At 38.8% G+C, this 12,739-nt stretch overlaps 2 protein-coding genes across 3 annotated transcripts; one reads left to right on the top strand and one right to left on the bottom strand.

Moving 5' to 3' along the window:
- Positions 1–2,269: 2,269 nt before the first annotated feature.
- On the bottom strand, positions 2,270–4,926 carry LOC115172987 (uncharacterized). Of its 2 annotated transcripts, XM_029730942.1 has the most exons (5): positions 4,770–4,926; positions 4,435–4,449; positions 4,172–4,321; positions 3,155–4,129; positions 2,270–2,709 (listed from the first exon to the last, which is right to left on the bottom strand). In XM_029730942.1, exons 3-5 carry the CDS (start codon positions 4,297–4,299, stop codon positions 2,640–2,642), a joined length of 1,173 nt encoding a protein of 390 aa, XP_029586802.1. In that variant the 5' UTR covers positions 4,300–4,321; positions 4,435–4,449; positions 4,770–4,926; the 3' UTR covers positions 2,270–2,639. The 2 variants fall into 2 exon arrangements, with proteins under 2 accessions (XP_029586802.1, XP_029586801.1); XM_029730941.1 differs by having other exon boundaries at positions 3,155–4,321.
- Positions 4,927–5,184: 258 nt separating this feature from the next.
- On the top strand, positions 5,185–12,535 carry gmfb (glia maturation factor, beta). Its single transcript, XM_029730955.1, has 7 exons — positions 5,185–5,271; positions 6,405–6,501; positions 7,391–7,440; positions 7,771–7,820; positions 8,605–8,687; positions 9,267–9,340; positions 9,554–12,535. Exons 1-7 carry the CDS (start codon positions 5,269–5,271, stop codon positions 9,623–9,625), a joined length of 429 nt encoding a protein of 142 aa, XP_029586815.1. The 5' UTR covers positions 5,185–5,268; the 3' UTR covers positions 9,626–12,535.
- Positions 12,536–12,739: the final 204 nt, after the last annotated feature.

Genomic DNA, 12,739 nt, shown 5'->3' with positions numbered 1-12,739 from the left:
ATGGTACATGAACATTACAGGTCATCAGTCTTAGTGTTTCGTTAAAAAGATTAAACTAATATAAATTACCTTTATCAACAACAGACCCAATAGAAGTACACATTTCAATAAAAAAAATAAGTACACATTTCAATATTAATAAAAGGGGATTGGATAAAGAATTGGTAAGAATATTGAATATATGAGCTTTATTAAGTGACATTGTATCAGGTGTCAAGAGAAAAGGACCACTATCTAGTGGTGCCACTAAAACTGTCACTGAGTTGTAATTAAGACAAAGTAGATACATCCTTATTATATCAAGGAAGAAATACAAATCAAACTTCCTGACAAATTCAAAACATTTCCTTATTGATTTAAATAAAAAAAATAATCTCTCATAATGAGTAATGAAATGACTATGTTGGCTAACTCTGGAACCTCGCCCTACATTCCAAACGCCACTGGAAAAATGAGTCACCCTCCCCTTAAGAAGAGTCTCCACTACGCCCTACACCAAACAAACCAGATCCTCACACTCTACATGAGCCTAATAGTGCTGAGTCACAACAGGAATAACTGGATGAGTTGAAACGTAACTTCCTTCAAGTGGTACCACCTGTATATATATATATATACACACACACATATACTCAGCACTATTAGGATATATATATATATATATATACACATATACACACACACATATACTCAGCACTATTAGGATATATATATATATACACATATACACACATATACTCAGCACTATTAGGATATATATATATATATACACACACACATATACTCAGCACTATTAGGATATATATATATACATATATACACACACACATATACTCAGCACTATTAGGATATATATATATACACACATATACACACACACACATATACTCAGCACTATTAGGCTATATATATATATATATATATACACACACACATATACTCAGCACTATTAGGATATATATATATATATATATATATATACACACATATACACACACACACATATACTCAGCACTATTAGGCTATATATATATACATATATACACACACACATATACTCAGCACTATTAGGATATATATATATATATATATATATATATACACACATATACACACACACACATATACTCAGCACTATTAGGCTATATATATATACATATATACACACACACATATACTCAGCACTATTAGGCTATATATATATACATATATACACACACACATATACTCAGCACTATTAGGATATATATATATATATATATATATACACACATATACACACACACACATATACTCAGCACTATTAGGCTATATATATATATATACATATATACACACACACATATACTCAGCACTATTAGGCTATATATATAGTGGTACCACCTGTATATATATATATATATATACTCAGCACTATTAGGCTATATATATAGTGGTACCACCTGTATGTATATATATATATATACTCAGCACTATTAGGCTATATATATAGTGGTACCACCTGTATGTATATATATATATATACTCAGCACTATTAGGCTATATATATAGTGGTACCACCTGTATGTATATATATATATATATATACTCAGCACTATTAGGCTATATATATAGTGGTACCACCTGTATGTATATATATATATATACTCAGCACTATTAGGCTATATATATAGTGGTACCACCTGTATGTATATATATATATATACTCAGCACTATTAGGCTATATATATAGTGGTACCACCTGTATGTATATATATATATATATACTCAGCACTATTAGGCTATATATATAGTGGTACCACCTGTATATATATATATATATATACTCAGCACTATTAGGCTATATATATAGTGGTACCACCTGTATATATATATATATATATACTCAGCACTATTAGGCTATATATATAGTGGTACCACCTGTATATATATATATATATATACTCAGCACTATTAGGCTATATATATAGTGGTACCACCTGTATGTATATATATATATATATATACTCAGCACTATTAGGCTATATATATAGTGGTACCACCTGTATATATATATATATATATACTCAGCACTATTAGGCTATATATATAGTGGTACCACCTGTATATATATATATATATATACTCAGCACTATTAGGCTATATATATAGTGGTACCACCTGTATATATATATATATATATATATACTCACCTCTTGATTCATTTAACAGGGCATACATCCTAAACTACTTCTTTAAACACTGCAATGCAACAAAAAAACAATCAGAACACAAGTGATATTATTCTTTATTTCAAATATTTAACACATTTGGACATTTTATCAACGCTGGCAAACACACGAGTACAGGAGGATTACTACCTAAATGATGTTTGGCTTTTCTAGAAAGTAGCATATAAATGTTATTATAAAAGATAAGTGTGACTTTAAATGAAAGTTTAAGAGTGAAATAATATAAAATGTAAAAATCCGAGGTTATGTATTGCACTTGAATGACAGCAAACATTATTGGGCTCCCTTTACACCCCCCCCCCCCCCAGGTATTAGCTAATAAAAACCTCTTCAACCAAATACAAAATGCTGCTGCTTTCTTGTAGTTCTTAAACCAAACCACAAGGTGATTTTCTGTGGCTGGTGTCCTCATCTGACTGAAAATCTGAAGAGTTCAGTGCTTTCAAAAATGTGGTGGATATGGTATATTATGTCTGGGCTGAAAGACAAGAATACATACAATATTACTGTAAATGATACATTACGATATAACTGTAAATGATACATTACAATATTACTGTAAATGATACAATATGATATTACTGTAAATGTTCTGTTGTTTTGCCTTGCCTTGTCTTTTGCGGTTTGCGCCCTGCAGAAAACACCTCAGACCAGTATAATGTTATTGCAGTGCTGTTTCTTGGAGACAAACACCATTTTTGCAGCCCTGCAGCAAATCTCTGATCCACCATCCTGACTGCTGCGCTTAATGTAAGCATGCGAAATCAGGAAGGTAAAACGAGGCAAGAACCCCCCCCCCCCAAAAAGAGCCACCCCACGTGTACAGAGATCCTCCGGTGAAGACTAGGACAGAAGTGCACCAGGAAGGAAGCAAGCAAGCAAGCAAGCAATGTGTGGTGTTTTAAAAGCATGTATTTACTCACCAGCATGCCTCCTGGAGCCGCTTGCCCCCCGTATGGTCCCATGGGCCCTGGGTGGCCCGGCTGGGGAGGGAAGCCTCCACCACCTCGAGGACCCCATGATCCAGGGGGGATAGGAGGGAAGCCTCCACCAGAGAAGGTGCCTCCTGCAGGAGAGAAGGCAGCTCCTGGACCTCCAGGCCCATACATCCCACCACCAGGCTGGGCTCCTGGGTAAGGCACGTTGGGGTAGGGTCCTTGGGGTGCTCCGGGGCTAGTTTGGAAGGGTCCAGACGGGTACTGCATGGGGGCTCCAGGGAACTGGCCGGGGGCTCCACCAGGTGGGAACTGCCCAGGTGCTCCAGGCCCAGCTGGGTACTGACCCGGGGCTCCAGGCCTAGCTGGGTACTGTCCTGGGGCTCCAGGCCCAGCTGGGTACTGTCCCGGTGCTCCAGGCCCAGCTGGGTACTGTCCCGGTGCTCCAGGCCCAGCTGGGTACTGTCCCGGTGCTCCAGGCCCAGCTGGGTACTGTCCCGGGGCTCCAGGCCCAGCTGGGTACTGTCCCGGGGCTCCAGGCCCAGCTGGGTACTGACCCGGTGCTCCAGGCCCAGCTGGGTACTGTCCCGGGGCTCCAGGCCCAGCTGGGTACTGTCCCGGTGCTCCAGGCCCAGCTGGGCACTGACCCGGGGCTCCAGGCCTAGCTGGGTACTGTCCTGGGGCTCCAGGCCCAGCTGGGCACTGACCCGGGGCTCCAGGCCCAGCTGGGTACTGACCCGGTGCTCCAGGCCCAGCTGGGTACTGTCCTGGTGCTCCAGGCCCAGCTGGGTACTGTCCCGGGGCTCCAGGCCCAGCTGGGCACTGTCCCGGGGCTCCAGGCCCAGCTGGGTACTGTCCCGGTACCCCTGGGCCGGGCGGGAACCCACCAGGGACAGAGGGAGCTCCAGGATACTGCCCTGGTGCTCCAGGACCGGAAGAGAAGGGTCCTTGACTTCCAGGGAACTGCCCTGGGGCCCCTGAACCAGACTGTGGCCCCCCAGGGAATCCCCCAGGAGCAGAGGGCTGTGTGGGGGCTCCGGGGGCCGCACCAGGCCATCCTGGGTTAGTGGGCGGAGGGGCGTTGGAGGCGGCTGGGTTGGGGTTAGCTGCTTTCTCAGCTTGGCCCGGGACATCGTCTACTATGGCATCTGCCAGCTACATGCAAGAAAAACAGGGAGGTTGCTACCACAATCTTCACCAACACATTTACCATCTTAAAACAGGCATACCTTGATAATAAACGTGATTGATAAAAGTAGCTAACTCACCGAGAAATCCATGTCCTGAAAGGTAATGGGGGGGATAAAGTTGTTAGGTCTGAAGCATAACCTATTATAGGCTATTAGCTACTTGAGTTATAACAGCCGGAAGTAAATAGCAACATAGTTTAGATATCACAAGCTACCTATAAACTTTAAATTAAACTGGATTGCAGGCTGGTTAGTGTTATTCACATGTAGAAAGCTAGCTGTCTCGACGTACAGCTAACGTTATCTAACATTAGCTATCCACCAACTTGATTCTACATATTTATGCTGCTCAACGATGTACAATAAAGAAATGTTGTTGTTTTTTTAAAGTATGTTCGGCTTTTCAACATTACCTCGACAAAAGAGGGACGTCTTTAACAAAAATTCTAAAGTTAGAAACAACAAGAATTTGCCAGTTGAGAGATAACAGCAAAGTAAAAAATATGACTGTGTAAAAGTCCTGGAATAAAGGAAGTGCAGAGTCTGCCCTCACGCCTAGAATATGACGCGCCGCTGGGCGGAAGGAAACATGGCTGCGTTCCAGACTCACACACATTTTCTGGGATTGCAGTCGACCAAAAAAAATTATTACAACAAACAAAAAATCGAAAATGAATAAAAGTATATCTACCCTTTTCTCTTTCAACTTTATATGAGTAAAATTTAACTAGTACAGTATGACATGATACGGAAAAATATTCCCAATAATGATTTTAAATTGGTGTGTGGGATGGGGGGGGCGGATTGGTCATATCAGAGTCATGAGATCATATGTGGGCGAAATAAAAAATACTGTTCTGTACTGCCCTCCTCCGGTCTAGACAGAACAATTGAGTCTGCGCTTCAGGGAAAATGGTAAGTTGTTCCTGAGATGGGTTGAAAGAAAAAAAAAAAAAAAAAACCTCACTAAATGTATTTTGGCTAGGGATTATTTTGAAGTTTGCAATCGTTTTTGATATCCTCTACCTGTATAATCGTCTCTTTAATTCGAGTTTCGCATGTTTTTTTTTGTTTTTAAATATGCAGTTGTTCCACCCAGCTCAATGTGATCTGCTGCAACATGTCACGATATGGAGCATAGCATAGCATAGCATAGCATAGCTAGCAAGCTGGTTAACGGATAAAACCCCCCATGCATTTTCTGAGAAAGTTAGCCACATCAAATTCCCATGTAATTACCCTATAACTACTCGATGGAACTAGCTCATTTCAGGTCGTCAAAGTGCCGTGACTATTCTGTCAGATTTATATGCGCTTTGTGTATAAAATGCATGTCAGCCAGCCAGCCAGCCAGCTAGCTAGCTAGATTCGCATTTCCTGTAGTTTGCAAGACCTATCTAGTTAGCTAGCTAGCTAAACTTGGCTTCAAGACAAATTCAACTCGGCATTGTCAGGGATGCGCATCTCTCGTATTTGAGAGGTACTATATATATATTTGTATAACCCTGTAGTTGCTAAATCAGTGCACGTCGGTATTTCCTGTTACCTGTCAAATCATATCCAGACTAGGCCATTGAACAAAGGAATTTTAACCCGTCGTGAACAATGATTCTGGGATGTTACATAAACGAAGATCCCTGCTCATTCCAAGACGCATCATTTATCAGGTGTGGTCTGTTTATTGATCGCTAAAAATGTCTCACTATTTAATAGAATTTGCAAGTTCAGAGATATATCTATACATATCTCTATCTATCTAAGATATATCTAATGTCCATCTCAATAATTATTCTGTAAGGCTATCATCAAAAGTTCCCAATCATGTGTTAGAGGGATCTGATCTCCTTTTGAAATGAGACATCATAACAATTCTTATTCCTGGCCTCCATATTCATTAAGCATCTCTGAGTTAGTGCTGACCGAGGATCAGGTCTCCCCTGTCTACGTAATTGTATTTTATTATCATCAGCTGTCCGGGGGTCTGGTCCTAGATCAGCACTCCAACTCCGGAGAGGCTTTATGAATCACCTTCTATCTGTTACTTCCAGAGCGAATCACTGGTTGTGTGTGACGTTGACGGAGACCTCGTTAAAAAGCTACGGGAATTCCGCTTCCGGAAGGAGACTAACAATGCTGCTATCATCAGTAAGTATCCTCTAAATCACAAATCAGTAAGTATCCTCTAATCACAAATCAGTAAGTATCCTCTAAATCACAAATCAGTAAGTATCCTCTAAATCACAAATCGGTAAGTATCCTCTAAATCACAAATCAGTAAGTATCCTCTAAATCACAAATCGGTAAGTATCCTCTAAATCACAAATCGGTAAGTATCCTCTAAATCACAAATCGGTAAGTATCCTCTAAATCACAAATCGGTAAGTATCCTCTAAATCACAAATCGGTAAGTATCCTCTAAATCACAAATCGGTAAGTATCCTCTAAATCACAAATCGGTAAGTATCCTCTAAATCACAAATCGGTAAGTATCCTCTAAATCACAAATCGGTAAGTATCCTCTAAATCACAAATCGGTAAGTATCCTCTAAATCACAATCGGTAAGTATCCTCTAAATCACAAATCGGTAAGTATCCTCTAAATCACAAATCGGTAAGTATCCTCTAAATCACAAATCGGTAAGTATCCTCTAAATCACAAATCGGTAAGTATCCTCTAAATCACAAATCGGTAAGTATCCTCTAAATCACAAATCGGTAAGTATCCTCTAAATCACAAATCGGTAAGTATCCTCTAAATCACAAATCGGTAAGTATCCTCTTAGTCACAAATCGGTAAGTATCCTTTAATCATAAATCAGTATCCTTTAATCATAAATCAGTATCCTTTAATCATAAATCAGTATCCTCCTAATCATAAATCAGTATCCTCCTAATCATAAATCAATCAGTATCCGTTATTGCTTCTACATACATATTGTGCTAGGGTCAAGTGCTTGGGGAGGACGAACATGTTGACTGTTGAGGAATATTTTATCTAAATATTTTTTTTGTGTGTGTGTTTTCTCTTTCTCAGTGAAGATTGACAAGGACAAGCAGCTTGTCATCCTTGATGAAGAACATGAGGTAAGTTGCCAGATTGGTTATTGTATGATGCCGTCAGTGTTAAGTGTTTTATCCTCACACCCTCTTATAGTGTCTTGTATGATGTAGTGTAAACCTACTGTTGTACAGTACATATTTAACCTTGAATACCTTGTCTCTCTCTGTCTCTCTCTCTGTCTCTCTCTCTGTCTCTCTCTCTGTCTCTCTCTCTGTCTCTCTCTCTGTCTCTCTCTCTGTCTCTCTCTCTGTCTCTCTCTCTGTCTCTCTCTCTGTCTCTCTCTCTGTCTCTCTCTCTGTCTCTCTCTCTGTCTCTCTCTCTGTCTCTCTCTCTGTCTGTCTCTCTCTCTCTAGGATATTTCTCCTGATGATTTGAAGGATGAGCTGCCTGAAAGACAGCCAAGATATCCTTTCATCTATACTGAACAAAAATATAAAAGCAACATTCAACAATTTCAACAATTTTACATGAGTTATAGTTCATATAAGGAAATCAGTCAATTGAAATACATTCATTAGGCCCTAATCTATGGATTAAACATGACTGGGCAGGGTCGTAGCCATGGTTAGACCTAGGAGGGCATTGGCCCAACCACTTGGGATCCAGGCACAGCCAATCAGAATGAGTTTTTCCCCACAAAAGGGCTTCATTAGAGACAGAAATACTCCTCAGTTTCATCAGCTGTCCGGGTGTCTGGTCTCAGATTATCCCCCAGGTGAAGAAGCTGGATGTGGAGGTCCTGGGTTGGCATGGTTACACGTTGTGAGGCCGGTTGGATGTACTGCCAAATTCTCTAAAACAACGTTGGAGACGGCTTATGGTAGAGAAATGAACATTCAATTCTCTGGCAACAGCTCTGGTGGAAATTCCTGCAATCAGCATGCCAATTGTGCACTCCCTCAAAATGTAGACATCCGTGGCATTGTGTTGTGTGACAACTGCTCATTTTAAGAGTGTCCTTTTTATTGTCCCCATGTGTAAAAATCATGATTGTTTAAATAGCCTCTTGATATGCTACACCTGTCAGATGGATTGGATTATCTTGGTAAAGGAGAGATGCTCACTAACAGGGACGTAAACAAATTCTCCCATTGACATGACTGCGTGATTTTTTTTTTTAAGTGAAAGTTTTGAGCAACAGTCAAATCTCTATTTTAATCCTAAAAGTTCTCTTTAACCTTCTGCACGTTTGTGGTGTATAGCTACAAGTACGAACATGATGACGGGCGAGTTTCTTACCCTCTCTGTTTCATCTTCTCCAGCCCAGTGGGTAAGATAAGATCCGGACCTCAACATCCCTGTAGCTACTATACCTGTAACAACATGTGTTGGCCCATCAGTATGCCATTTTAACCAATGAGGGCATGGTAACTAAGGTTACCTTATTATTATTATTATTTATTATTATTATTATTGGATAGTAAAATATGTGTAATTTAAGTTACTTTTTTTCTCACCTTTATTTAACCAGGTAGGCCAGTTGAGAACAAGTTCTCATTTACAATTGCGACCTGGCCAAGATAAAGCAAAGCAGTTCGACAACATACAACAAACACAGAGTTACACATGGAATAAACAAAACATACAATAGAGAAAAAGTCTATATACAGTGTGTACAAATGAGGTAGGATAAGGAAGGTAAAGGCGATAAATAGGCCAATACATGCATATAGCAGGTTTTAGTTTTACCTGTAGTGAAACATATCATTGAACTTCCTCATTCTATTTCTCTGGTTTTACTATGTATTATTATTGTTGTTGTTGTTATTATTATTATTATTGTTTATTATTATTATTATTATTGTTGTTGTTTATTATTATTATTATTATTATTATTGTTTTCTCTCAGGATGTAAACCTGAGCAACAGATGATGTATGCCGGAAGCAAAAACAAACTGGTGCAAACAGTGCAGTTGACCAAGGTTAGTGTTTTAACTTTTTTTTCTTTTTTTTTTTTTTTCATCTTTGGAGCTCAATGCTATCTGTATTTAGTAATAAACTAGTACTGAAATACAGCTAAATCCATAAATATATTAGTATGTGTTTTACATGAAATTGGCTAAAAGATGTTGACTTATTTCTTGTAAAAAAGGGCAATAATCCGTCTTCTATCGGCTCTTGCTCATTTCTTCCAGGTGTTTGAGATCAGAAACACGGAGGACCTGACAGAGGAATGGCTTAGAGAGAAGCTGGGCTTCTTCGGTTAAGACAAGGCCATTTTGGGTGATCTAATGGACTGAAGGGTTTACAGGAGGAACAAGACACTGGGAAAGAAAACAACACCATTCCTTACGTTTCCCTCCTCCGATGTACCTATTCCCCATACAATCTCCCTTCCCCCCCCCCTCAACATGTGCCAGTTTCCTGTGTCCTTAATGAAATTAACACTACCACTCCTTCTGAGATGGATAGAGCTCTCCTTGTCCTACACAAGCAAAATTCAAGGGAAATTGAAAGGAATTGTCATGGCGGCAATTTCTTTTGAGTTTTGCTTGTTTAGTAATAATTAATAATTAATAATTATGACCTGATAGATTAGATTCTAACCACCTTTTTTTTTTTTCTTTTTTTTTTACTGTAACCAAAAGGATGGTTTTGATATTAAGAGGGGATCTGTGATTTGGGGAGCTGTTTAAAAAGAAAAATGTATCAAGTCATAAATATATGACTTGTGGGAGGATGCTGGCTTGTGAAGATACACTACTACTTTGATTCTTTATACATTTTCAAGATGGAAGTGCCTCCAGGCTTGAAGCACTTTTGACCTTAAATCACACAAACATAGCCATTCATTTTACATCCAAATTCAATGTATTTTTGACTATGTTGTGTGTGTGTACTTTCTCCTTGTGCTTGGAAAGGTAGGTCAGTATAAAGTAATACATTCATTTCTTATAACATTCACTCACTTGATTTAAGTTTATATGACACCATATGACGACAAAGAATATTAATCCTTATTACAATACTCAAAAAAAGACAGCTAAAAATACAATTTACCATCTTGTTTCTGGATCTATATGTTGTAATTGCAGTTGTTCCCGGGGAAAAGGAATCATTGCTGCTCTTGGTTGATAAGTAACATTTTAAGAGCCTGCAGCTAACTTCCTTGAGAGTGGCAGACTGTTTCTGAGTGACACAAAGGACAGTTGGTTATCTCTGTTCGTCTTTGTTTTAGAGTAGAATCATTGTGATTCTTAGTGAGACTTTGCAGTGATTTAATTCCCTACATAGTGCACTACTTTTGGTCATACGTAGTGCACTATATATGGAATAGGGTGCCATTTGGGACACTATTATTCCATTGAGCTGTGTCCTTCAAAGTGCAGCACCTGTTTCGCTTACAAAGATTTTCCATTGATACATTCTTGAAAGAAACCTTGTGTTTGATTTATACCCTGATGAAGACAGCTTGTCTGTCGAAACGTTGGACATAAACATTTTTGCGTCTGAGCTCCTAGAGTGTGTGCGGCTCTCCTTTATATAATTTTTAAAGTGTTCCACTCCGCTAGCCAGCACCTCGCCTAAATAGGTGTGCGTTTCTTCTGCTCCTACAACAGCCTTGAAAGAAACCTCGTGTTTGATTTAGGAGCAGTTTGTCAGACATGGATTAAGCCTAGTCCTGAACTAGAAAGCAATTTCAATAGAGACTCAGTTAATGTGTGTCTGGGAAACCTGATTCTTTATATGTATAAACATCAGTCTGAGTCCCAACCTTGGACAGGTGTGAATACACTGGGAGATTAGAGAATCATCTTTTTGCCTTTTAAATCCTTTATTTTAGCAGGGGTTAAAAAAAAACTTGGAAGGGCCGGTTTCCTGGGCACAAAGTAAGGCTAGTCCTGGACATGAAAAAAGCACTTTCGCCCATTGAACATGCCTGTTAGTCCAGGACTAGTCTTAATATACAGTAGGTCTGGGAAACTGACCTAAAAGTGTATTACATTTAGACTGGTAATATTCCTTAAAGCTCTCTCTCTCTTTCCATCACAGTATTCTTCTGAAGAACAGATTTAAAATGTAAACAAACAATGTGTACATCCCAAGTTACACTCTTTTTCCTGTATAGTGCACTATGGGTCCATGGGACTCTGGTCAAAATAAGTGCACTATAAAAAGGGAATAGGGTGCCATTTGGGATGTACATTATGACATGTCTTCCCATCTGCTGAAACGTGACCTTGAAAAGCAAAATAAGACTACAGCTTTAAACATCGCCTCATAGTCCGTATATATGAACTGTACTGGAACATTCCTGTTTTTACTCTGAATTGTGCAATCAGCTGGTGTCAATGTGAACAATGAAAATGCTTAATCGGTTCAAAAAAAAAAAAAGAACTTTGATGTGTTAAGCTACTGTGTATATACAAGTGCATGCTTTCGTCAGTGTGTCTTTGGCCGACAGTTTGCATTATGACAACAACAACAATCCCAGACCTTCAATAGTGTGTCAGTATGTACTGCATGTTCTTTGTTTTACACAGTGAATGTATCCTCAATGAATTAAAAAAAAATTAGGCATACTTTGGTTGACACAAGCAATAATATAGAGAACATGCATGCAAATGACAATCCAAGGGGGAAGTTGCTGATAGTGTGTTAAGGTTAAACACTACAGTAGTTGGATAATTATCAATGCTTTTTTTTAATTTATTTTTTTAGATAATATGAGATGTATTCCAAATGGCACCCTATTCCCTTTTATAGTGCACTTATTTTGACCAGAGTCCTATTGGTTTTATAGTGCACTTCTTTTGACCAGAATCCTATGGTTTTATAGTGCACTATGAAGGGAATAGGCTGCCATTTGGAACTGATTTATGGAGATAATCAGCCTTTGGGAAGAATTCTTCAACCTGCATTCATGAATAAGATATAGCTATATCCTTGTGAAAACATGTGGCTTATTAAGTGTCTTGGTCGCTCTGAATTGATGTATTTTTCCTATAATAGTTCTGTACTTTCTCAGATCAACAGCTTTTATTAATTTTTTCTTAACAAAACAGCATCTCAAACATGTAACATATTCAGCTACCCAATGGTGTGAGTGAAACTTGTGAAATATTTGTATTTTTCCATGCTTTATACACTTGTCCCAATAAAACAAAAATGTTTAATGTTGTTGTTTTATGCATTAATATTCAAAATCACCATGTTGAATCTCTTACGTGTGTCTGTTATAATTTATGTCCGATTATAATATGGCAATTAATTACTTAAAAAAAAACATTCAAGGTGGGGGGTCTCAAATACTTATTTTGTCTTGAAACTCTCATGTTGCCAAAAATGCGCCTGTCGGGACACTGTTGGAACGCACCCGG

The sequence above is a fragment of the Salmo trutta genome, chromosome 33 (assembly GCF_901001165.1).
Source record: "Salmo trutta chromosome 33, fSalTru1.1, whole genome shotgun sequence".
In the NCBI taxonomy this organism is placed as follows: domain Eukaryota; kingdom Metazoa; phylum Chordata; class Actinopteri; order Salmoniformes; family Salmonidae; genus Salmo; species Salmo trutta.
This window is presented reverse-complemented; position numbering and strand designations above follow the sequence as displayed.